At 39.1% G+C, this 27,419-nt stretch overlaps 1 protein-coding gene across 2 annotated transcripts in view; it reads right to left on the bottom strand.

The window, feature by feature from the left end:
• Nucleotides 1-27,419, bottom strand: part of SYT1 (synaptotagmin 1) — a gene marked incomplete at both ends in the record, with an annotated part of 529,961 nt that overhangs the window by 114,488 nt on the left and 388,054 nt on the right. The window contains 3 exons of one of the 2 annotated variants that reach the window (XM_079715966.1): nucleotides 16,739-16,906; nucleotides 21,039-21,206; nucleotides 24,738-24,860. In XM_079715966.1, coding sequence (XP_079572092.1) covers nucleotides 16,739-16,906; nucleotides 21,039-21,206; nucleotides 24,738-24,860 — 459 coding nt within the window. The remainder of the gene's footprint in view (nucleotides 1-16,738; nucleotides 16,907-21,038; nucleotides 21,207-24,737; nucleotides 24,861-27,419) is intronic. The other variant, XM_079715965.1, reaches the window with a different exon arrangement.

Below are 27,419 nucleotides of genomic sequence, written 5' to 3'. Positions count from 1 at the left end.
AAGGTAGATGTCCAACTCCAAGTTCACCATCGTACCTGGTATCAGGAAAGGTGATGAAAGAGATGGCAGCAATTACTTCCTCCTGCCGGGAACTTGAGATAGGATGGAATGAAACAGATGGGCAGATGGGGAATAGAGAGACTTGGAACCAGAAACATGTGAATCCTATGTGGATCTGTCACAGATGGATCTATGTCATAGAAAGATTGACCCAGAAAGCTGGGGGACAGCTAAGAGGGCTGGGAATTGGGATTGTTGTTGAACTGAGGTAAGCTGTTGCAGCCCTCTTTGCACAGTAGGGTGGTGGCCTTAGAGTTGAGAGCATAAGAGTAAGAGAAACAAAGTACAGAGTGTGTGCAGAGCGGGTGTGTATTTGCAGACTCAAACATCATCCCTAAGGCAGGCCTTGTAACCTCTTTTTCAGTTAGAGGCAATCCCATGTGATGGATGATGTGTATCTGGAGTCGGACCATGTCTGAAACCCAGGCCTCCCATTAGCTGCATGGCCTCATGCTATTCAGTTTCTCTGAGTTTCAGCTTCATTGTCTATCCGTTGGGGATAGGGAGGGTATGTACCCCAGAGTGTCACTGTGAGGAATCAATGAGCTAACACACCTAACACGTGTCTGCCCCCCACACAAACTCAATAGATGTGAGTTTAAACACAGTTAAGCTAAGTTTGTGCTCTACCTGTTTTTTCTAGTTAACAGAGCTTTGAAAATACTGTCTACCAAAAAGAAAAAGAGGGCTTCCCTGGTGGCGCAGTGGTTGAGAGTCTGCCTGCCAATGCAGGGGACACGGGTTCGTGCCCTGGTCTGGGAAGATCCCACATGCCGCAGAGCAGCATGGGCCCGTGAGCCATGGCCGCTGAGCCTGTGCATCCAGAACCTGTGCTCCGCAACGGGACAGGCCACAACAGTGAGAAGCCTGCGTACCGCAAAAAAAAAAAAAAAAGATAACATAATTTCCCCTAAAATTAGGCAATCCTACTGTGACACTCAGGTTCCATAGCCTGGATGTAATTTTCAAATGTGCCCTCAATATAAACAAAGCATCAACATGATGGGACTTGGAAAGCCAATGACCTCAAGAAGCAGCACACATCTGTCCTCAAATTCTAAGTTAAACATTGATGGTAATTTTTTTTTTTAAATCAGGCAAGCATTTCAAAGGCTGCTGTCTACATTCTCTCTTTATGACTTAGGCTATCCAAAAATATGTTCAAAAATCAAAACACAAAACTCCAGACTCTTGACCTATTTGAATATTCTAAGCTCACTCTATTTTTGCTTTCTGACACTGAGATACAATTAAGAACAGACAATTTCTGACACTGTGCTGGTTCCTAAAAGACAGTTCCCCTCCGCTCTCTTTAAACACTAGCAGAAGGAGAAAATTCAGGGAAGCTCCTTGTCGGAATATTGATTTATACATGCAGAAGTAACACCTTAAACTGAAGAGCAGTTGGTTAACTTTTGCTAAATAACCTCTCACCACATTCCAGAGTGTTTGCAGCTTAGAGAATGAGGAGACGTGACTAGAAGTATTTTTAAAACAAAAAAAATTTTTTTTCCCTTTATTTTTTTAAAGGTTTTTAAAATTATGTATAACGTAGACAAAGTTATTTAAGTCAATAAATTTTTAAGGAATTTCACACGTTCTGATTCTTTTCACTGCCAATCACCTTAGTTCCTCCAAACTCATAATCTTCAAGATAAAATAGCCCTTTCAAAATCATGTGAGTCAGCCCACAATTCTTTTAGTTAGGCTTCTTTGATCTCCAGTGAAATATGGACACACTTCAAAATTCCCCACCTGTAATCTTTTTTTTTTTTTTGCAGTACGCGGGCCTCTCACTGTTGTGGCCTCTCCCGTCGCGGAGCACAGTCTCCGGATGCGCAGGCTCAGCGGCCATGGCTCACGGGCCCAGCCGCTCCGCAGCATGTGGGATCTTTCAGGACCGGGGCACGAACCCGTGTCCCCTGCATCGGCAGGCGGACTCCCAACCACTGCGCCACCAGGGAAGCCCCCCACCTGTAATCTTTGGGATCCAATTTCCTCAAGCGATTTACTTTAGGACCATGTTTAGGGTCAGGAGATGGACCTGCCTAGTTCTGACAGGCAGAACCAGGGTTTTTTAGAGGGTTTGACACCCTCTAAAAATGTATTAGGTTCAAATCGTATTCACTCCTAAGCCATCACACCCTAGAACAGTACAGATCATTGGGATATGCCAATACCTAAGGTAAAAAATTGGTTAGGTTTTTCATAGTTTACTTGGCAGCTCTGTCTTTTTTTTTTTTTTTTTTTTTTTTTTTGTGGTACGCGGGCCTCTCACTGTTGTGGCCTCTCCCGTTGCGGAGCACAGGCTCCGGACGCGCAGGCTCAGCAGCCATGGCTCACGGCCCAGCCGCTCCGTGGCATGGGGGATCCTCCCGGACCGGGGCACGAACCCGTGTCCCCTGCATCAGCAGGCAGACTCTCAACCACTGCGCCACCAGGGAAGCCCGGCAGCTCTGTCTTGTAGTTCTTTCCCACAGATCTAACATGTAGTTCTATGAGTAAAGGAAACCACACAGTTAATCTATGAGGCGTTTCCAACGATGTAAGTTTACAGAAAAAGCCCCATCGGGATAGACCTCATCTTTTTTCCCTTCTAATAGAATTGTCTGTAGGGCCTCACATTTCACTCATAAATCCTCATCTCTACACTCCAGTGTTATCTGAAGTCCAGAAAATTTTTCTTGCATGTAATCTAATTATGTTCCACCCGAAAACAAAAATACTGATTTAGAAGGTGCTTTCAGAAAGGATGTTGAAAGGAGGGGCTCGTGTTAGGATGGAGGGCATTACCTCTGAGAACACTGTTCTCTAAGCGTTTTAGATGGTTTGCCCAAGGCTGGATTCGCTGTGCTCTGGGTTCTCCTACTGCCCGGTGCTCTCCTGTGTTTTCCAAGCTGGACTCCCGCCAGCTCCTGGGGGCCAGGTGAGACACTGTGAGCACCCTGACACACATGCCTGCTTCACAGTCTTGCTGTGTTCCATCAGGGAGAAAATAACTGCACATTATTAGCAACTTGGGGGACATTTAAAAGGGAGCAAAAAAGCACTCTAAATGGTTTATTTGTTCCCTGAGTTCTCCTGAAGAGATAAAAAGAGAGAAGAGAGGAGATAAGGCTGGCAGGGGGCGCCAAGGACCAGAAGTTTTGTTTGCAGTAGACTGACAGAAACCTCCCAACAGTCTTCCCAAAAGCTTAGGTGCCATTCCTCCTTGTCTTCAGGCACTTGAAATCTGGAAACGGTGGACAGGAGTGAGTGAAAGAGATACTGAGACTGTCAGTGGTGCTACAGTGAGAGGAAACACACTCCTGAAACTGCTGGAAACAGTGAATCTCCCCCCCGCTCCACCCCCATGGAGCAAGTGAGTTTCTACTCAATGTATCTGTTTACTTTAGGAATTCATTTGGCATCAGACAGACCTGGGTTTGAAAAATAACTTTTTAAAGGCCACATACTGTAGAATTACGCTGATAGGCAGTGTCTAGAATAGGCATCCATAGAGACAGAAAGTAGATGAATAGTGGCCTGGGGATGAGGGCTGGGAATGGGAGTGATTGCACATGGGCACAAGGTTTCTTTTTGGGGTGATGGAAGTGTTCTATAATTAGGTTGTTCTGACAGTTGCACAGCTCTGTGAATTTTCTAAACATCATTGGGAAAAAACCAAGAAAAATAACTTTCCAACATGTAAGTACATATCATTGTACACTTTTCAGCAGCATTTTACATATAAGGAAATGAAGCTCAGAGAATTGATGGGATTTGGAGCCCGAGTTCCGTCCTCATATGATCCCTGCCACATGTTCTCCTAAGAGCTAACTACTGTGATGTGCAAAAGTAGTAAATACGTTCCTTACTTATAAGGAGCTTATACTCCTGTAGACCACAAAACAGGTAAACAAGGCATCTTTTTTTTTTTTTTTTTTTTTGCGCTACGTGGGCCTCTCACTGTTGTGGCCTCTCCTGTTGCAGAGCACAGGCTCCGGACGCGCAGGTTCAGCGGCCATGGCTCACGGGCCCAGCCGTTCCGCGGCATGTGGGATCTTCCCGGACCGGGGCACGAACCTGTGTCCCCTGCATCGGCAGGCGGACTCTCAACCACTGCGCCACCAGGGAAGCCCAAGGCATCTTTTTATGTAACAGCAAAAAGTGGCTTGGCACTGACACTTAGAAAACAGGGATGTGTGTAATGAGGTGCCAGTCGTACAGTACAGTGGAACCAATACGCTGTGGGTTAAAGATCAAGGTGATGCTGAGCATTTTCAGGGCACTTAGTGAAAATGAGGAAGAAAAAACTGTAGAATCCCATTAGAGTAAGTATCACAGTGCATTCCTGTATAGACACCAAGATGCATGTGGAACTTCTTGGGTGTAAAAAATGTTCTGCAACCTGATTGGAGTGGTGCTTATATTGGCGTATACAGTTGTGAAGACACATTGAACTGTACACATCATATCTGCATTTTATTATATGTCAAGTTCTACCTCAATTTAAAAAAGGCATGACGTTGCTAGTCAAGGCCCAGAAAAGAGCAAGGAAATGACTGGAGGAATCTCTGAGAATCTACCATAGGAAGACAGACTGCAAAAGGGAGTGGGTAGTTCTCATATTTAGAACATTGTTCTTGTGTCAGGACAAGGAACCCTAAAGCTTCTACCCTATGAGAGAATACACTAGTAGAAAATGGCTTTGGAATCAGAAAAAGGGTGTCTGAATCCTGAGTTCTCACTGGCTAGCCACGTGGCCTGAGTCTGGGTTCTTCATCGATCCAAGGGGTCTTAGCATTGACCTTACATCAAGAGGTGTGGTGGTGAAGAGCAGGATCTTGCAGACAAATGTTCTGATTTAAAGGGAGACTGGAATATTTTGAGGACATATCCCTCAACTTTGGAAACAGTATTGGGAGAGGATTTCCAGCATACATCAGTTCTGTTTCAAATGGAGCCCCAGGTCAACCTAGAACATCATGCTTCCATGATAAGGGTTTCAGTGCCTGAAATAACATTTTTTTTAAACAGCTTTATTGAGATATACTTCACATACTAGAAAATTCACCTTCTTGAAGGATACAATTCAGTGGATTTTAGTAGATTCAGAGTTGTGTTAACCATCACCACTATCTAATTTTAGAATACTTTCATCAGCCCACAAAGAAACTCATACCCACTAGCTGTCAGTCCTCATCCCTCCTCTGCTACTGCCCCCCACCCCACCCCACCCTGCAACTCCCAGCCTTAGGCAACCATTAATCTGCTTTCTGTCTGTGTGGGTTTGGCTGTTCTGGTTTATCCATGTTGTAGCACGTATCAGTGCTACACTCTTTTTTATGGCTGAATAATATTCTATTGTATGACTATAGCATGTTTTGTCTAATTATTCATCAGTTGATGGAAATTTGAATTCTTTCCACTCTTTGGCAATTGTGAAAAATACTGCTACGAACATTCTTCTACAATTTTTTGTGTGGAAATGCATCTCCACTTTGGGGGGCGAGTATAAACCTAGGAGTAGAATTGCTAGGTCATATGAATCCTCTCTATTGAACATTTTGAGAAACTGTTAAACTGTTTTCCAAAATGGCTACACCCTTCAGAGCTGTGTGAGGGTTTCGATTTTGCCACATATTCACCAATACTTGTTACTGACAGTCTTTTTGATTTAGTAGGGCCTGGACTTTGAATTCTTTTTTGTTGTGTCAGAGCATAGAGAAGTGCGTGGTCATTGGGGCCACATTATGTTAGTGCCACCTTCCACTCATGTGTGCTAAGCCCTGGATTGGCCTTGTGACCTCTTCTCCATGTCTTCACCCACAGTCTGTCTTCATCCACAGACTGTCTTCATCCACAGTTTCTCACACATGGGGGCTAAACTCGGATGTCCTGTCTTTCATCAGAACTGTATGCTAATGTCCTCTGAACCCTAAGTCTGTCTCCGTCTCCCCACAAAAGAAAGTATATAAGTCTAGTGGTCAGAGCAGTGCTTTTTCAGTGGCAAGGAAATAAAGGCTCTGATCAGTGTCTTCCATAATAAGAAAACCTAGTATTTATTGAGAGTTTATTAGGTGCCAAGTATTGTTTAAGTGCTTTAAATGAATTATCTTTTAGAGTGTATCACAACTCATGGAGGTGGGTAATATTAATCCCATTTTACAGAAGAGTTAAGTAACAAGCCTAAGGACACCAATAGTAAGTGGAGTTATGGTTGGATACACATCAGTTGAGTCCAGGCCCAGAGCTTTTATCTACTTGTGGTACTGTCTCATCATTAAATTATAATTGACTATGCTTAATGGGTCTGTTTATCTTCACCACTGTTTTTCTAGAAGCTAGTACAGTCCCTGGCTCACAAAAGAGGCCTAATAAATATATGTTGAATAAATGAAAGAATGAAGGAATAAAAGTCATTTGCAGTATTTAAGGCCTCTTGTTAACAATTGGGAAGAACCTTAGCCACGTGTAAACCAAGTAGGTTTGCATGTGTGTATGTGTGCTCCCTCTCTTTCATCCTTTAATTATTTAAGTTCTTGTTTATCAGCAAGTCCTCATCCTTCTCCCTTATTCTTCAGTACAAAGGGCTTCCCTGGTGGCGCAGTGGTTGAGAGTCTGCCTGCCAATGCAGGGGACACGGGTTCGTGCCCTGGTCTGGGAAGATCCCACATGCCGCAGAGCAGCATGGGCCCGTGAGCCATGGCCGCTGAGCCTGTGCATCCAGAACCTGTGCTCCGCAACGGGACAGGCCACAACAGTGAGAAGCCTGCGTACCGCAAAAAAAAAAAAAGATAACATAATTTCCCCTAAAATTAGGCAATCCTACTGTGACACTCAGGTTCCATAGCCTGGATGTAATTTTCAAATGTGCCCTCAATATAAACAAAGCATCAACATGATGGGACTTGGAAAGCCAATGACCTCAAGAAGCAGCACACATCTGTCCTCAAATTCTAAGTTAAACATTGATGGTAATTTTTTTTTAAATCAGGCAAGCATTTCAAAGGCTGCTGTCTACATTCTCTCTTTATGACTTAGGCTATCCAAAAATATGTTCAAAAATCAAAACACAAAACTCCAGACTCTTGACCTATTTGAATATTCTAAGCTCACTCTATTTTTGCTTTCTGACACTGAGATACAATTAAGAACAGACAATTTCTGACACTGTGCTGGTTCCTAAAAGACAGTTCCCCTCCGCTCTCTTTAAACACTAGCAGAAGGAGAAAATTCAGGGAAGCTCCTTGTCGGAATATTGATTTATACATGCAGAAGTAACACCTTAAACTGAAGAGCAGTTGGTTAACTTTTGCTAAATAACCTCTCACCACATTCCAGAGTGTTTGCAGCTTAGAGAATGAGGAGACGTGACTAGAAGTATTTTTAAAACAAAAAAAATTTTTTTTCCCTTTATTTTTTTAAAGGTTTTTAAAATTATGTATAACGTAGACAAAGTTATTTAAGTCAATAAATTTTTAAGGAATTTCACACGTTCTGATTCTTTTCACTGCCAATCACCTTAGTTCCTCCAAACTCATAATCTTCAAGATAAAATAGCCCTTTCAAAATCATGTGAGTCAGCCCACAATTCTTTTAGTTAGGCTTCTTTGATCTCCAGTGAAATATGGACACACTTCAAAATTCCCCACCTGTAATCTTTTTTTTTTTTTGCAGTACGCGGGCCTCTCACTGTTGTGGCCTCTCCCGTCGCGGAGCACAGTCTCCGGATGCGCAGGCTCAGCGGCCATGGCTCACGGGCCCAGCCGCTCCGCAGCATGTGGGATCTTTCAGGACCGGGGCACGAACCCGTGTCCCCTGCATCGGCAGGCGGACTCCCAACCACTGCGCCACCAGGGAAGCCCCCCACCTGTAATCTTTGGGATCCAATTTCCTCAAGCGATTTACTTTAGGACCATGTTTAGGGTCAGGAGATGGACCTGCCTAGTTCTGACAGGCAGAACCAGGGTTTTTTAGAGGGTTTGACACCCTCTAAAAATGTATTAGGTTCAAATCGTATTCACTCCTAAGCCATCACACCCTAGAACAGTACAGATCATTGGGATATGCCAATACCTAAGGTAAAATATCTCTTGATGATTTTTCCCATAGTTACCCATTTGAGAGACTATATAATGATGTTATTGCTCAAAACATTTCGGTCAGAGTCAGAATAGAAGTCTCACAAGAACATCCACTTCATTACTTGATCATAATAACTAAAACTATTTTACTCAGTTGGATCATCACCTTATAGGCCATACTTGGAAACAGCTTATGACCATTTCAATCAAACTTACCTTCCAAAGACAGGCCACAACTGAGGACAGAGAGAAGACCGTATTGTATACTGAGAAAGGCTTTTGGAGAGAGGGGCTGGAATTCAAAGTATGTACCATATAGGCAGTACAACTGGAATGACTGGGTATCCTTCAAAGATGACTTCTTTGAAGGTGGTATGACTCATGCGTGTTCGTAAAAGATAATTTTTATTTTCTTTTAATGTGTCCAACCGATTCACTTGGAAATACTTATTTAAGCACTTTGGATGTTCCAGGCACAGTGCCAGGCACTGGGGATAAGAAGATAAACAAGATTGGCAATATCCTTGGACTCACTGAGCATTAGTCAATTAAGTAGCAATATGGCAGAGTAGAGAGGGAATGGGTTTGGGAGTCAGACATAGGTCTGAGTCTTTATGCTGGTGCTTACCTTCTGGGTGCACCGGGCCAGTGGGGATTGGCCAATCCCAAACAGGGATATGAAGAATGACCCCATAGGACTGCACCAAGGATTACCTGAGATCATGTGAGAAAAGCACTTAGTAGAGTGCTTGGCATGGAGGTGGGGCTGGCTTTCATATTCCAGCTCTTGTCCTTGGGAAGAACAAGTTTTACAGGCTTTATTTAGTGTCCTGAGTTTTAGGTTGATCAGTCTGACATCGTAAGGGACAAACTGTCACTAAACTACTTCATTCAATCTTATTTCTCAGGATATCTGTTCAAGCTTTCACTCCACTTCTACCTGGGCCTGTCACTGGCGGTCTTAGCTCTGTCAGTGGGCTCTTGTTCACCTCTTACCTTTTGGAAGGCTTTCTTAGTTCCTTCTGCCTATTCAAATTCTACTCAGTTTTAAAGACTAGCTCACTTTTTTCAGCTCTTCCACGGACCCTCCCTGTCCATACCTTGTCTTTGCACCTAAAACATACGGTACCCTGGAATTTATACTTCAGATCTGGCTCTTTATGAAACTGCTTTTGTTAATTTTCATTACGAAATTTTGCTACTATTATTGACCATTTCCCATATGTGAATCTTAATCTTCCATTCTATGCACTTTACAGTGGTAATTTCACAGATATTCAATATATGTTTTGAATAAATGAATGGGAATTTATATTCTACTTAATGAATATTTTTATTGGAAAGCAAAATCCCTCTGCCTTCATTATATTCATCAGCAATCATGAGTGAATAATAACATGTTTGTGTTAATGAGTACCTTTGAATTTTAGGGCTTTGTATCCTGGACAGGACCTTTGAATTTTAGGGCTTTGTATCCTGGACAGGAATTCATGCTAAGTATTTATGAAATATTATGAAGAAGAAACAAAAATGCCATAGCTATTTACTGTTTTTTTTTCTTTTTTTTCTTTTGCTGTGTTACATTTGCAGTGTATTATAATATTTGAGAGGGAAAATATATATGTAGATTTTAATCAGTTGAATGTTGTCAAAGAAAATTGACCCAATGTTGAAATTCCAAAATAAACAAGCCAAAGCTGAGGAAAAACTAATTTGTATCAGTTTGGTTCTGCTCTTTTTTTTTTGCATTTAAGTTGAGTTTATAGCTACACTTGGAGGCTAAAGAGACTGAGAGAGACTGTTTAAAGAAGATGGTATGGTGAAGTAGAAAGAGTGGTGAAGTAGAAAGACCGGTGTTTGAATTTTAGCTCTGGCATTGGTTGTGTGAACTTGGACAGACTACTTAGACTTTCCTGGGCTCAGGTTTGTTTTTCCCCTCATTTTGTAAAACAGATTTAATATGCCACTTTTGAAGACAGTTGTGAAGTTGTTTTGTGGGCACACAGTAGATTCTCAGTAAACAGTAGCTTTTTTTTTTTATTATTGGTGTTTATAACTTAGGTAGAGAGGTTAAGGTAAGCTTTTAACGAGATGAATTTTGGAAACGAGGGAGCTGGGCTGGAAATCCAGGCCTCTGGGCGATGACAGCTGTGAAGGGGAGGGTAATGCAGTAGGTTAAGTTATGATAATGCGGGAACCATGTAAGGTCATCAAAGGGCATTTTGAAAATGTCCAGGGTCTCTCCCTCCACTTAATTCTTTAGAGTCTAAATTTATTTTTTCCAGGAAATTCACAGTAAAAAAAGGGCCAACTAAAGAATGTCACTTGCTGTCTGGTTCTACAAGGATTGAGTCATTAGCTACTGGAGCTGCTGACCTTTAACATACCCTGAAAGGAGCTCAGGGTGGAGATCAGGAATGAGGCGCTCTGTGCTCTGGGAAAACTGGCAGAAGAAGGCTTTCAGATCGTTAGATATTTTCAGGAGAAAATCTTATGAACCCAAATTCTTGCATCTTCCCGTACTTTAAAGCACTAAAATCATTAACTGAGATATCTTTTCCTCGTGGCTAGTAGCAACCTTCTACAGAGATGTGCGTTTGCTTGCCAAACCTCTTTGCCAAGATCACATATGTACTAACCTTCCCCCTTATGTCCTCCTGAGAGTTCCTTGGAGCTATCTGAGAGGCTGTCTCTGGGGCTATAGTCCTCAGTTAAGTCCCCAATAAAACTGAAGCTCACAGTTCTCACGTTTTTATTTTAGCAGACAAATGATACCAAATTTTCATTTAGAATCTCAGTGAAGTGAGAATTTGTTTTCATCCATTTGTGCCTGAAAAGGCTTTTTAACTAGAAAGGCAATCAAATTACAGTCCTACACACTAGAAGGATATTTCCAGTTATTTGTTCTTTCCTATGATGTTTTTAGAAACCACATCATGAAGCCGACAATACTTACTATGCATAGCAATACAGTTATAATTGGTGATTGAAATTCTGACCAAACTCAGATGCAAGTAAACCACAGCTATGGCCAAAGACATGTCAAGAAATCAAATGCAACTCTACTTAGTTTAAAGGGAAACTATTATGTGGCACGTACCACAAAATGGACACATAGATACTAAGTACACTAAAATATATCATGGTCTTAATATAATATTATTGAATTGTTTTATATCTATTTTATTATAAATCTGACTAGCAACAAATATTCTAGATACAATAAACTTAGATTTTGTTCATATTCTTGGGCTTCTCCTTGGAATTGATTCTTTCCCATTTCCCTCTGGGTAAATTTCCATGTTGCCAGCAGAGACTCAAATCAGAGCTTTAACTAAATCTTAACTTTAAATAAAAGTTAAATTAAGCTGAGCCACAAGCTCTCTGTGCATCATGGAAACAGGATAAAAAGGTTTATAGAGAGGAAAAAGATCCTGAATAAGCCTTTACCCCTCATCTCCCCCCAAAAAATTAGTGAGAGAAAGTCATCATTTTCATGACCATCAACAAAAACAATTAGAATGATTTTGCTAAGCTTCTATACTGCCTCCCTTTGATATAAAAAGACTGAAAAGACAAAAGGGTGCTAAATAACTTTCATTGTTTGGTGCTAAGATACTTTATTGATGGTTTTTCAGAATACTTTAGACTTCATTTGTAAAGTAAGAACACAATTACTATAACATGGACTTTAAAATGGAAGTTTTGAAGCATCTCTCATGTATAATAAGCAACTCTGCCCCATTCATTAATTCGAAAATATTTTTTTACACCTACTGTGTGCTTGCCTCTGTGATTAAACTCGGTTTCACAGTTGGGAACAATAGATCCGCTGCCTACAGTCCAGTGGGGAAGACAGACAATGAAGAAGTAAAAATAAATATACCTTCCTGGAATGCTGTGGGTCAAAATGAGTGTCTTTGTTGCATTTCTCTAATGTGATAGTTTGTGAGTGACAAGGTAGATTCTTACTGGCTTCCATATTAAAGTTCCTTCACTTAACCTTTTATAAGGATTTCGTTCAGGGCACTAATTTGTTGTGCGGAGATTCTCGGAGGGCGTGAGCTACCATCTGACTGCTAAGTATACTTAGAAACAGCATCAGTTCTTTTGTGATCCTTGGACAAAAGAGATGCCATAAGGAGTAATGACTTGAACGCATTCCAAAGGAATATCCAGTAACTTATCGTAAGCTTAAAAAAACTTTGGATTTTTGATTGAATATGTATTCTCCAAATGCTTTTCTGTGAATTAAGTGTTTTTCTAATTAGACTTAAAAATGTGAAAATTTCTTGAAAAATTGATTTTCTATTAAGGCACTAAAGTAGTTTCTCTTCCCTTCTGCTTGGGTCCTAATTAAAGTATGTCCCAACTTGTTTTAATTCAGCAATCAGGTTTTTTTTCCATTTGTACTAGATTACAGAATCTCATTTAAAAACCACTCTTTAACGAATTCTACACAAAGCAGAGGTGATGGACATTTTCTAATGGAGACAAAATAGTACTGGTCAAGTTATGAGACAGACTCCTTAAAAAAAAGGGATCCAGTTGCATTCTGGTGGTATTTTATGCTGTTCTTAGGGATTAAAAAGTAGTAGTGGAAGGCATAGGGATGAAAAATTAGGAACAAATGCTAAAATAAAAAGGGTCTAAATGCTTTGAAGATGTACTTGATGCTGGGGTACAGGACTGATACAGTTGCTGCAATGATCATAAATAAAATTCATTAAAAAAGAAAATGGAGTCATAGCTATTGATCATAATATTTGAAGTAATTAAGTGAAAATATTAAAAGAATGGATTACTCCAAATATCTGGAGGTTGGCTTCAGGTTTGACTTATGGATGACATAAATATTCTTGAATGATTAAAATGAAGAAAATCTTAAAAATTCACTAGGTAGCCTGAGGCTATACATGTTAGAAGCCTTTTGCCAATGGAAGAACTGTATATACTGATTATAAAGGATGATGTTTGAGGCCTTAACCTGAAAAGGGGGAAAATTAAGACAATGGTTTTATGCATAATCATCTCTCGAAACTCAAAGGACTTCTGTTTTAAAGAGACAAAAGAAAGAGAAAGGTTTAACTGTCTTGCAAGGTCAGATTCCATCTTCACTTGTTAGCAGGTGGAAGGAGAGTGGGTCATCAGTCATGCAACATTAAAAAAAAAAAAGGCAAGTGAACCTGAACTACTAGTAAGGGAGGGGACTTGGATTGCGTTAGTCATAAAAACATCATCAAGTCAGGATGGAAACTTCAGCACAGAGGTTTTCTCCACGGGCTTGAATCTAACAATGGGAGTTGTGTGCTTGTTGAAGCTCTTCTGGCCTAATTTCTCTCTTCGACACCCCCTGTGTTTCAAACATGTGCTTAGTAACTTTTAGATAAGGCTGCTTTCCAGTTTCTCCCCAATTGCTCGTCGCATATTTAATTGCTCACTAAGGTAACACATAATCCTTTAACTTACGTAATTGCTTCATCATCTTATGACTTTTATATTTTTTAACTTTCAACAACAAAGCCTACCCCATGCTATCAAAACCCTGGGGTTGGATCCTAGTGGGCTGTATTTAACCCGTTTAAATCCAAGTCTCTCCTTGAACAGACTATTAATGACTAGCGGTTCAGTTTCTAGATTCCAAAGCTGTTTCTTGAATTCCTTTTTCTCACTTTCTTTGGTATCTTTCACTCATTATGACATTAAAAAGAAGATTTAACACTTTAGAGGAAAGCAAAAGAAAAATCTTAAACTATAAAGATTTCTATAAAATGGAAAAAGAATTTTGTTTGAAACCGTGAGAACTAAAGTCAATCTAAGACTTCAGTTTATTCAAACAACTATAATTTTCTCTAGTTAATGAACAGTAGCATGAAAAGACAGCACGTATCAGTGAGAAGTAATTCTTTAGACATAAAAAGTAATTGGAATCTTATTTATTAGGAGAAAGTTTATACCCGGATCTAGTTATCCAGAGATACTTTGTAAGCTAGACATCTGTTTTATAAGGTTTCCTATATCATGATAAAAGAAAATAGTCACTCAACTGAAAACCAAAAATTATTCCCAAGTAGATACCAAAGAGGAAAGCCTCCAGGGTTTAAAAATACTGTTATAGAATTATTTCCCATTAAAAATCTCCAGAGCCATTCAGTAAGTACAGTGGTGGTGAGGCAAAGAGTAGAGCAATACACATAGAGGAAAAAGAGTGGAACAAATAGGGAGATGAAAGCACAAGAAAGAAAGGACACAAAAAAGGTTGGTCAAGAAGAAAGAATGGGAGAGCTCTTGCTCGTTGAATATGTCAAATAGCCGGCTCCATGCTAGGTACTTTAGACTCTATCCTATTTAATCTGTAAAATAAGATAATGTTAGACCACTTACTAGATTAAAAAAAAATACTGAAGTTTAGAGAGCATAAGTGACTTATCTAAGGTCTCTGAGCTAGTAAATGGATCTGTAGGGATTGAAACCCAGGAGTGTTTGATCTTAAAGGCAAGACTCTAACTAGAAATCAGTCTAGCTGGCAATAAGCAAGGCAAAAACTGGAGTGAGGGAGGAAAATGAGGCAGCACTGAACTCCATGAAAGCAAGAGCAGTGTCTACCCTTTTCACATTTCTTTCTTTTTTTTTTAAACACCTGGCACAGTTCTAGGAATATAGCAGTACATAATAAACCTTTGCATGGTGAATCATTTTGAATAAGTTGGATCACAAAAAAAAAATCTTTCATAGGGAGAGAAGATGAGGAGGAAGAAAGTTATAAAAGAGAGAAAACGAGCAAGTCAGGGGGTGAGAATAAAAACGTGATTCTTTTTGGGCCGTCTCCCTAAACTTGTAGATTCTAGCATCACACCTGTCAGCTTAGTGTCAAGTATCAAACTCTGCCCGTATTCAAAGAAATTTTTAAAGAAGAAAATGGCGTGATGGATTACATTTCCTAACACAGACAAAAATATTTACCAACTTTTCAGAAGCCCAGGGGTGTAGTCTTGGAATCCCATACCACTTGATAGTGACCAGTTGGAGGGGAGGGACATGAGCCATGCCCTCTGGACAGGTGGGCTTGTGAAGGACAGGTGGGTCCTATCTGGATACTCAACCAAGAAGCCAACCAATAATCAATTAACGAAAACCTATCAGTTAATAAATACTTGTTATGGTCCCACCCTACCCCCCAGCCACAAGGAACTTACAAAGTCAAATATGTCAATAAAATATAAAAATTCAGTGAAACAGCTCACTACTTTGTTAAATGACTAGCAACATTATGATTAAAGGATTAAATGTTTTTCACACAGATGTTGCATTTTAATATAGATATTGGTCCACTCATAGGGAAGAACTACTTTAAAAAGTTGTAAAACTTAAAAACTCCATATTATCCTTGGGTGGTTCTATCCACAGGGGCGATAAATCTATTTCAATATCCAAGAATCTAATTTTGACTAAACTTTTTCCTTCCAAAGAAAAAGCAGAGCTTAACTCAAATAATTTTGACTCATTTTTTTTTACAACCAAGTAATAATTTTAGAGCACTAATAAAATTCAATTTCAGCACAGTAATAAATAAACCTGTTCTAAAACCTCACTTAATAATAATAATGGTCACAGAAAACCTTAGGTTGAAAGGATGCCCAGGTGATGTTCTTGGCTGAGTTTCTCTGAAGACTTGGGTTACTTTCTGATTTCCCTGGTGGCCCCAAAGTGACCACACCTTACAGAATCCAAGGCGTCTAGTGAGCCTAAATGACAAAGGCTGTTGGCAATCCCTTGGGTAATTATAAACCATGTTAGGAACAAAAAAATGGCTGGAAAAGGAGTTGCTTTAGGAATTCAAAGAAGCTAAGAGCTGTTTGCTTTTCTGGTATTGGCCTGTTGAGACACTGGCTCAGAAAAGTGCTAGTGTCAGGCTGGCATAGCATAATCAAATAGAATTGATTATTATGCAGTTTAAATGCACTAAGGATACTGAAATTCCCTTCTTTAAATCACAGAAAAATCCTGGGCTAACCTATTAAAACTGGGGCAAAACAATGTGAAGAATACTGTAAAAATGTGAGTCACTTAAAAAGTGGATTTAATAACTGCCTTTGTGAATTTTATTTGATGTTTTACCCATTGTGCTCTGATATCTTTAGGAGAAACAATGAACTGTCTGTAGTATGCAGAAATAATCAAGGAAAAAGTGCCATTTCATTTCTATTTAATAGCTATATAATCTATGTAGAAAACATAAAATCTTTGTGGAAAAATACAAAGGATAAGATGACTTTTAACTGTCCTTTTAAAGAAGCAGATGTGTGTGTGTGTGTGTGTATGTAATATTTTCTAAGCTTTAAGAAGTGGTGTGTGTGTCTGTCTGTCCCCCCAACCCCGGGGAATTATTTGTAGACCTGCCCAAATCTTTGTTTTCTTTCAAATAAGACCCAGAAGATCAGTATACTTTTTTTACGAGGTTATGCAATCCCCTGACCCTATTTTGCCCACTGTCAGCAGCTGGAGGGCCACATCACTCACGTCACCCCAGCACCTCTCAATAGGTTAGTATGAGAGTAGCAACTGGCAAGTACAGCTTGTCACATTAGAAATGCTAATGTTTTTCTTACCTCTTCCTTCTCTGCACTTTGCAGATCACGCCACTCCTCAGTTACGTGACCGAAATCCACTGTATTCATGGGGACTTTAAATTCCCCAATGATGTCATGCTTGGAGAAACGATCAAAATCATAGACAGCCATCACCAGGGTTTTGCCTCCCAATTCTGAATACGGCACCTAAATAAAAAGATGAGGACAAAATATCTGGTCACAAAAAATGCTTAAAACATGTTACCTGTTTATAGTCTTTCATTTTAATATTTATGTTGGATAAACAGAACAGGGAGATACTTGTGCTTTTGGGTTTTTTTCCTTAAATTGAATCATTTAACTAACTGCTTGGGGCTTAAATTACTTGGGGGAAAATGAGGACTTACCATAGTGATTTATCACTTTATCCCAAAGTTCTAGAAGCTGTTAGTATTATTAATAATAGCTCATACTATTAGTCATGCTAGAAACACTTCAAGATTAATATAAGAATAAACCAAGCCAATTTCACTTGACTATATAAATAAGTTTTTCTTGTAGAATATTTTGTTGTTATTTTTATGATAAGTTATACTGCCAGGGTGCAACTTACTCGGGTAGATAAGTTGTTTCAAAAGTTCTACTAACTCTTTCATTAAAAAAAAAAATTGTATTGGAGTATAGTTGATTTACAATGTTGTGTTAGTTTCAGGTGTACAGCAAAGTGAATAAGTTATACGTATACATATGTCCACTCTTTTTAAAAAATATATTTATTTTATTTTTGGCTGTGTTGGGTCCTCGTTGCTGTGCACGGGCTTTCTTTTAGTTGTGAGCAGGGGCTCACTCACACTCTTCGTTGTGGTGTGTGGGCTTCTCATTGTGGTGGCCTCTCTTGTTGCGGAGCACGGGCTCTAGGCGCATGGGCTTCAGTAGTTGTGGCACGCGGGCTCAGTAGTTGTGGCACAAGGGCTTAGTTGCTCCGCGGCATGTGGGATCTTCCCGGACCAGGACTTCAACCCATGTCCCCTGCATTGGCAGGCAGAGTCTTAACCACTGCGCCACCAGGGAAGCCCCCCACTCTAGGCCATTACAGAGTATTGAGGAGAGTTCCCCATCTTTCAGGCCATTTGGGTGTCATAGCTTAATGGAGCAGTGATATATGAACAGGCATGCTAGGAGTCTGCAAGGACTTGAATGAAATTCACAAGGTGCCTCACCTATTCCTTAAAATAATTTACTGATTGACAAGAGCTGACTAGAAAATTGCTGTTTTGAATATCAGAGATGCATTATAAACTAGATCTTGAAGTTCATTCTTAGGTACGACACTCTTTAGGATGAGCAGTGGTAAAAGGCCAAGAACTGATGAATTCTCCAGCTGTTCAAATATAACTGGGACAGATGCTATGGGTTGGGATATTTATTAGTGACATTTTTAATATTCAGAGAAAGCACGGCAATCCAAGTAAGCTACACTTCAGTAACCGGGAAGAAATGCCTAATTAAGAAATTGTTTAGACTTGTATTGAAGGTTTGATCAATTTTCAGACACTTGTTATTATTTTATCAGTGTAAATAGTTGTGTTATGCTCCAGCAAACATTTCTCAATTAACTCTGTATATTAAGAAGGAAAGGAGAAGGAAGAATATTTGACTGCATATATACAAGAAATTTTGGTTTTTCCAAAGAGTTTTTATTTTATATCATTTGTCATCTATTTGGAATCAGTTTAAAATACTATGATTAAAAACTAGGCACAACACATTTTCTACTTTAGAGTGAAAAAAATAAACCCTTCCAAAGAGCCAATTTTGAAAGGAAGAAATAAGGAATTTTAGAGTAGGGATGAACTCTTGAAAATTTCATCTTATTTCTGAAATCTCTTTAGATTTTTTGGTGATTGTACTGAAAGGGCATTAGTCAAAAACTTGAGCTTGAGGTCAGACAGGTCTGGGCCTGGGTTTCCCTTTTTCCAGTTGATGGCCCTGGACAAGTAAATAAACCTCGGCTTTTTCATCCATCAAAAAGTGATGATAGAGGGCTTCCCTGGTGGCGCAGTGGTTGAGAGCTCGCCTGCTGATGCAGGGGACACGGGTTCATGCCCCGGTCTGGGAGGATCCCGCATGCCGCAGAGCGGCTGGGCCCGTGAGCCATGGCCGCTGAGCCTGTGCGTCCGGAGCCTGTGCTCCTCAACGGGAGAGGCCACAACAGTGAGAGGCCCACGTACCGCAAAAAAAAAAAAAAAAAAAGTGATGATAACAGTGTCTATTTCACAGGGGCTGGTTGAGGCCAAATGAATACATATAAAGCATTTAGCACAGTGCTGGTACACAGTAGGCACTTAATAAATATTTACTGTTTGAATGATGAGTAGCTCTTTCAAATGGTAGTTTGTTGTGGAGAAAAGAAGGAGCATTTCATTTGGGGCATGTCAAGTTCATGTTCAGTGGATTTGAACTCAGTTTTAAAGCCAATCCTCTTTAAACTGTTTTGCTTCCATTCTTGTATCATACAGCCTATTGGCATTTAAGATGCATAATCTACAAGGCCTACAAGGAAAAATTAACTAGTTCTCTAGAAACGGTGGTATATTTCTCAAGTCTATCAAAATATATTGTACTTTGGATTGATTTATGATGTGATCAACACTCCTGAAGTAAAATGGAGCCTATTAAATTTTATAGGCAATTTCAAAATCTCAATGATTATAATTCTTGAAGTTATAGACATTACTAAAAATTATTAGCAATACACTTTTTAAAAAGAAATAACATATAGATAACTCAAAACAAAAACAAAGCCCCACAATATTTCAAATAATTTAAGAATGTGCTGACTAAATTGTGGTTAGAAACTACTGACCTAAATTGAGATTAATACATAGTCAAATAGAAGGATTGTAATTACCTTTTGCAATATTTTTTGTTTCGTTTTCACTGTATGTCCTGTGGTATATTGACCCTAATGATTAGTTCTTCATAAGCTGGTTTTTACTGCTACTCGACATTAACTATCTGGGTTTAGAAAAGTATAGATTTTAAACAGAGTTGCTGACCATAGATGAGGGACTTTTTTTTCTCTTAAAAACTCTAATTTTAGAATGAATAGAAAGATACTGCTCTTTTACAAAATTGGAAACAAGGTTCATGGGAATGACTCATGCCCTCAGTTTCATCCATTTATTTCATACCAGGATGTTTGCTAATGTCACGTGTGTGCTTATCGCTAAGGCTGACTGGTAGACAGGTGATTCTGAATCTACCCCCTGGCATATTCACAGACATGTATTGTTTTAAGTAATGCATTTCAAAAAATTTCACGTGTTAAACATATCTACCAAAAGACTGTTTTTATGCATGACTTCAGGATGAGAACTACAGAGACTACTCGTATATGCAGAGATGCCTGAGACCTGCCAAGCACCTTTTCCTGCTGAGTTATTATGTGGTCAGAATTCCTCTTTGTTACTGCTTGTTAATTGAGGTGTCTCAACAAGATGAAGAACACCAGGGAAGCGCCAAGAGTAAGGGAAAAATGCTAGAGATGGAAAAAAACAATAGGTTCATATTCTTTTTATTGGTGGGTTAAGCAGAATGTTTTATTTATTTATTTATTTATTTATTTATTTATTTTTTTTTGTGGTATGTGGGCCTCTCACTGTCGTGGCCTCTCCCGCTGCGGAGCACAGGCTCCGGACGCACAGGCTCCGGACGCACAGGCCCAGCGGCCATGGCTCACGGGCCCAGCCGCTCCGCGGCACGTGGGATCTTCCCAGACCGGGGCACGAACCCGTCTCCCCTGCATCGGCAGGCGGACTCTCAACCACTGCGCCACCAGGGAAGCCCAAGCAGAATGTTTTAGAATACTTAAATTTCCCCTGTACACAAAAAATTTTGCAACGAGAGTAATACCTCGTTGTACCATTTAAATAATGTTGCATAGCTTACTTTATTCTGTGGTCGTGACTTATTTTCAGAAACTTGGAAACCTGGAAAAAGTTTACAATTCTTTTGGCTTTATTTTAGAGAGGGGGAAACGTTCAGGTCCACAGACACACTTGAAGCTGAACTCACTTTTTAGATACGAATGACATCCTAATTCTATCCCAGTCCATATTCTTTTCTGAAATAGCTGAGCTGAATCCTATTTGGACCAAATTTTAATGCAATAGAGTCCTCATTACATTGAAGATAAGAATCGTAAATATTCTGAATAGAATCACTTGTGAGTCTCTGAACAAGTGGGCAAGTGGTCTCTATATGTGTCAGGATGAGATCAGTCTGTTATCTAGAACAACAGAGGACAAGTTCATTAGTAAGTACAAAAAAAAATTACCTTGAAAGTAAATTGCTCGTTGAAGACAGGATTAAGGGTCTTTCGGTGGACTTTTGTCTCAAATTTCTTCTTTTTATCTGGCAGCAGAAACACCTTCACATAGGGATCAGATGTGCCCCCCATGTCTAAGGCGGGCAGCTCGGCAGCCTGGATGATTCCTACCAGCAGCTGAAATGAGAGGCAGGATACAGCAAACACTGGCATTGGTGAACATGTTGGAAAAGATTGATGTGTTCACACTGCTGCATATTGTGATTTTTCCCTTTTGTTCTTTGCTTTTAATAAACTTTTATTCTCTTCTGAATCTGAACACAGAAGGCAAATGAAGTGAGCTACATAGACTTCAGAAACCCAATTATGACAGATGCAGGCTCTAGGAAGCCTGGTTTTAAACAGAAAAGAGGCTTTTAAAAGGTTGCTGATTACAGTTAAATATGGAATTCATATTTGCAAAAGGGTTGCAATCAAATAACTTTCCAGTTACTAAAAGCCCTTGTGCATTATTTTTCTTTCCAGGGCATGATTTGTAAGTGGAAAGAAATTGTTAAACAATCACAAGCTTGTAATTATAAAGGAGGAAATTCTTATTTTGAACCAAAGCCCCAGAGCAGCTAAATAGAAATTTTCTTAGAATTTGGTAGCTTTTTGAGATAAAAATAAGATTTTCAAGTTTCTATCATATTTGACCTTTACTTGTGTGCTGGCTCCTTCTTGTTTTAACTTAGAGTAAAATGATTATTGTATATTAAATTCTGTGTTAAATATAGGACTTGGGGTCAAAGAAATATAATTTTAGCTTCATATAAAGGAAGGGGAGATTACAGTTATTGTTTTTAATGCTAAGTGACTAAATTTCTGATATTTTTCAAATACAGCAGAAATCTCTGCATTTCTTCACGTCTGGTTTTCTCAGTGATATATTCCTATCTCTTATTATGAATGCGGGTATTGGCTGGCACTGATAATGTTTTTGCAAAGGAAACAGAAGGTGTGAGCAGACTCTTCTGATGCCCTGCCATCAGACATGCTGTGTCAACAGACTGGTTTAGATCCATATGGGAAACAAAAGTAGACTCCCTTATTGTTATTCAAGGTATATACTCTTCAGAAAATGCAGTCACATCATAGCTGTTCACATCAGGGTCTGAAATTTTGAGTCTACCTTTTTCACCAATAGAGTGGAAAAGCAAGTCACCTCCTTGAAAAAGTCACATCCACTTTCTACAAAATGGATCCACCATGTGCATAAGTGCACTTTGGCTAGTTGGCTCAATTTTTAACCTAGACCAATACCCTTAAAGATTGTTGTTTCCATGTTAATGCTTCAGTATCTTTGTGACTTCATCATACAACAGTAGCAATAAGAATGCTGGATTGTAGGTATACAAAACGTAGACAGATGGTCAAAGAATGGTTAAAATAGACATCAGCTTATAAAGACATGATTAGTAAAGCAAACAGTTTGTCTCTTGGTTTGCCAAGTTGGTATTTGGAATTTGCCTTTGGATAGCAGTGTGAATAAGCAAGATTATATTCTCTCCTCACTTTTTGTAATACTTTTTCTTTGGGGCAGGGAAAGCACTAGTGATATAGCGTAAACTCTTTCAAACTTGATCATCTGTACTTTAAAGATTTGGGGGTATCTTGTTGATAGAGGTGGAATTACTTCTCCCAACCCTCCTCTGACTTCTGCTTGAGAGATAAATATCACATTTCCCTCCACCATGAAAGGTTCTTAGAGGACTTTTAAGATTGTCTTTTAGTTTTGGTAAGCAGGTGTGTATATTTGGTTACAGCCTTATCTACGAAATTCCTCAGACTTTATCTTCCATGACTCATAGGAATCATTTTATAAGTCAGATTAGCAGAGAACATTTGGGAAAATAAATGCATACTATTAAAACAACTTATCAGGTAGAATACCCTAGATCCTCTGAATGAAATACCTTCTGAAATGGGTTTGCTAGAAAAGGAAGAGTAAATGCATTCGAATTATATTTGAGTAAAAAAAATTCAGTGCTGTATTCTTAAAAATACTACCTTATAAAATGTTACTTAGAGTACTCAAAGCCAACGTAGAGGTTTCAAAATCATGACTAACCAAGATGAGATCCACTAGATTTCTACTGGAAAATATGAAAGTAGAATAAATTAGTAGAAAATTGTTGGCTACATATATAAAGGCAGGTTATATTTCTGGAAAAGATGTTTTGTGTTAAGATAATGTAAGTTGACCTTGACCTTCTCTAGAATACATAAATAATAGTCAGTTTTGCTTTCAACCAATCCCTAATGATCAAATTTTGGTAGAAGCGATAAAAATGACCTCAAATGCCCTATTTAATTAACTAGAAATGGTATACCTATAATTCTGTATAAATCCATACCTATTAGCTTGTATCTATAACCAACATGCAGTTTTCTGGAATGTATTATAGAATAATGAGCCAGGGCTGTAATGAAGCTAACTAAATACAATTATTTATTATATGGTGGTGCGTATCAATATGTTCTTTTTGAGGAACCCTCTGGACACTTCAAAAAGTGAAGACATTATTTGAACAGTCAATTCCTAAATAAAGTCCAGAATTTCTGCCATTGTTTAGAGCTCACTGTATTACTGACTTTGGACATAAGTCACCAAAGCTGAGTATTGGTGTTTGATTTATTTATTGTTTATTCCTCATCAAACTAGACATAATTAACACATGCTGCATTAGGTAGTAACTGTATTTACATCTATCAAGTTTTCCCCACCCCGAAAGGTCAGTGAACTGATCAAACTGCAGAGACTTAAAGCTCTCCTAGTTGGAACAGAACTGTGTCTTATAGATTTTTAAGAGCCTGATCTCTAACTCAGCTAGTTCTTATCTAGCTTTTAAATTTCTTGAACAGTTCAGAAGGTAAAGAGACAGTTTCATCAAAGTCATGGATCCTAGAAGGTCTTTTTAGGTAGAGATTATTTTTTAACATTTATCTTTGAGCTACCATTATAACAGGCAGTTAATAAAAGCCAGCTAGTATTATCATTCATCTAGGTGGCACTTCACGGCTTTTAAAGCAGGAAGGACTGTTTTGATACAACCTTTAGTTCCTTGTCACTTTTCCGGAAGCAGGGCGGCCTGCAAAGGCACTAGAAATCAAGTGGATGGTCTTTCTACTTTTCTAGAGCTGTTAACTCATTTGTGCTATAGGAGGTTTAGCCAGTATCATATTATATAAGGCATTCTTGCCATTGAAATTCATGGAGAGTCCACTTTTTATTCTTTGATTCCTCATCAAATGGTTAATTTTTGTTTGAGGACTTTGGCTTAATTGGTGGTCTAACTCAAAGGTCCCTTGCCCTGTTTGGAGCTAAATCCATGAATTCCAAGGAAGATTGTTGTGTCTCAGCCTGAGGGATCTGTGACTGGGAGCTCTCAGAATCAGACTGATGGCTTCAAGTTAATTTGTATTCCGCCTGCCTGCTGTAAGTGCCATAAGTAGATGTAATCGGCTGAACACTGTGGAGTCTAATTACCAGAAGTTAAATTAGCAAGTAGGGGACCGCCTGTACTTAGAAATGATTTCATCAATAGCTTTGATAATTGCATTTTCCCCTCGTAGCAAACCAAATGTTTTAAGAAGTATCTTGTTTCAATTTCTAGTTGGTAATTTCAGAAAACGTAATGGAATTACAAGACATTTCCCCCCTCAGACCTGGTTATTCTGGAAATCATAATCCAGTGAATATTGAAGTTTTCCCAATTTCTCCTCTTCTTTGGGTTCTTCTTTTTCTTCCCCATCAGTCAATCCAGTTTCAGCATCATCATCCTTCAGGGCCTATGAGTAGGGAAATGGATTATATGTGAATTCAAATGAATTTTCATCAGAACTCAAATGACACTGGGCCTGTGGTTATACTTCCAAGCTGTTAGAAGCAAGCACTGAGATGCTGGAAATCTCCATTTGTCTGACACACATTCACATCTGCTGCTTACATATTTTTTAAAAATTCCATTTGTGCACGGAATTATCCCCCCCAATCAGCAAGCAACATGGAAGCAATGGAAATAGCCCCTTAGAATATTGCAAGCAAAAAATGTAAAGTTGTTGCAAAGAAAACGTCAACTTTGTGTTATATTTGGCTCTGATAAAATCGCTTCTTTCGGAGGTATGATAAACATGCTATTAACCAGGCCAGTTTTCACATTCATGTAGTTTAAAAGAGATCTTAAGCATCATGTAAAACACCCTTGTTACATGCAGTGGAGTAATTAATATGAAATGGGTGGCCTTTTCTTGCCTTGTTTCCTATGAAAAAGATAGTTGAGTATGTGATTCTTAGAAAATTGTAATTTCCTGTGTTTTGCGTATACATTTGTAATGGTTATGGGAAAAGAGGAAAAAAACATGCCACCAGCAAATGCATGTTTAGAGAAAAATCTACCCCAGTTCCAGTTTAAGTTTACTGTTTTACTTTCATAACAGCTCCACAGAAAGCTAGGCTGAATTAAATTGACTTACAGGTCTGTTTGATACCAAAAGGTTAAAGGAGTTATGTTTGCAGTTCTGTCAAACTGAAATTTGTGTAAAAATTAATTTTGTGGTAACAAGCAAAAATCATGGCACAGAATTCTCAAAATTCAGTTTAAACCAATTGAATGTTCCTGATCACCTAAAACTTAAGTGTAATGTAAATTGAAATACTAGAAAGCTCATAATTTCATAAAATTCATTAAAATGTTCCTCTTTATTAAAAATAAAAATATATAATGTATTTTCCCAATAAATGCAAAAAGTTTGCTCAAAAAAATCAAAGGTAGGGCTTCCCTGGTGGCGCAGTGGTTGAGAGTCCGCCTGCCGATGCAGGGGACACGGGTTCGTGCCCTGGTCTGGGAAGATCCCACATGCCGCCGAGCGGTTGGGCCCGTGAGCCATGGCCGTTGAGCCTGCGCGTCCGGAGCCTGTGCTCCGCAACGGGAGAGGCCACAACAGTGAGAGGCCCACATACGGCAAAAAAAAAAAAAAATCAAAGGTTATAAAGATTATAAATATTAGAAGTTTTGTTTCTAGGGGGTGTGCATTCTTATTGCTTTAAAGAATTAGAAAAAAATTAGAAATCTATAAGTAGTTATTATTCAAAATGAAAAATGATAAAATGTTACATTTTCCTGAACACTATTGAGGTTGAAAAATTTTAAAACCTTTATATGAACCATTTATATTATTTCTTCTGGGGACTACCTGTATAATAATCTTTTGTATAATATGCATATATATAATACATCCTTTGCTAATTTTTCTATTGGGTTGTTTGCCTCTTAGTGATTTGTAGAGACTCTGTATTTTAGTGGTCTCAACCTTTCTGTTGTTATATACCACAAATATTCTCTCTAGGTTTTGGTTATGGTATTTTCATTGCCTTTCTTTGTGTGTGTGTGTGTTACTATAGAATCTCACAAAACTGAAGGTAAGACATATGAGTGGTATAGGCTGCTTTATATCTCTGACAAAGCAAAAGAATTTTTTTTTTTTTTTTTTTTTTTTTCGGTACGCGGGCCTCTCACTGTTGTGGCCTCTCCCGTTGTGGAGCACAGGCTCCGGACGCACAGGCTCACGGGCCCAGCCGCTCCGCGGCATGTGGGATTTTCCCAGACCAGTGCATGAACCCGTGTCCCCTGCATCGGCAGGCGGACTCTCAACCACTGCGCCACCAGGGAAGCCCAAAGCAAAAGAATTTTGTCAGTGATCAAATTAAACCTGAGAAATCTTCTAGAACTCAAATGCACAGAAGTATAATCAGGCTTCAGAAAGGCTTCAGAGTCATTAGACTACAGCTCTACCATCCAACCTCCCACAACTCCCAGATTACATGTTTTTTTCCCTCTGCTCAGAGAAATCTCTTCTGTTCACTTATCCATTCATACAGAGACCCGCAGTGGTGCCTCAAAATGACACCTTCAGTCTCTGAACTGACAAGACTGCAATTTGGCTCTAGCCATCTAACTCTAATTTGATCCTAAAAAACAGACTTGGCATCATCTTACTAGAACTCATTAGGGTGGGAAGATGATAAACAGAGAGTTGAGCTGTAGTTGCCTCCCCTTTTGTTCTTCCTGAAAAATTTCAGGAGCCTACAGTGACTTTGGAAAATTGAAAATTGCCATTATTACATCTGTGCAGAAACCTTTTCAAATCTGGCTAGCCATACACCATTTAATTAGGAAGTTTATACTTGGATGTTTCCTTGAATAGTAAAATGTTGCTTTACTGATAGCCACAGGCAGGAAAATAACACAATTATTTAAAAATTAATATTAATCTTTTAACTTGGGGTGTTGCTAACAGAAGAATGATAGTAAAGTGACAGGAAAAGACTACTGAATTTAAGTGGAGGAC

This window comes from Hyperoodon ampullatus (assembly GCF_949752795.1).
Source record: "Hyperoodon ampullatus genome assembly, chromosome: 11".
In the NCBI taxonomy this organism is placed as follows: domain Eukaryota; kingdom Metazoa; phylum Chordata; class Mammalia; order Artiodactyla; family Ziphiidae; genus Hyperoodon; species Hyperoodon ampullatus.
The sequence above is the reverse complement of the archived record's forward strand: the minus strand, read 5'-3'. Positions and strand labels throughout refer to the sequence as shown.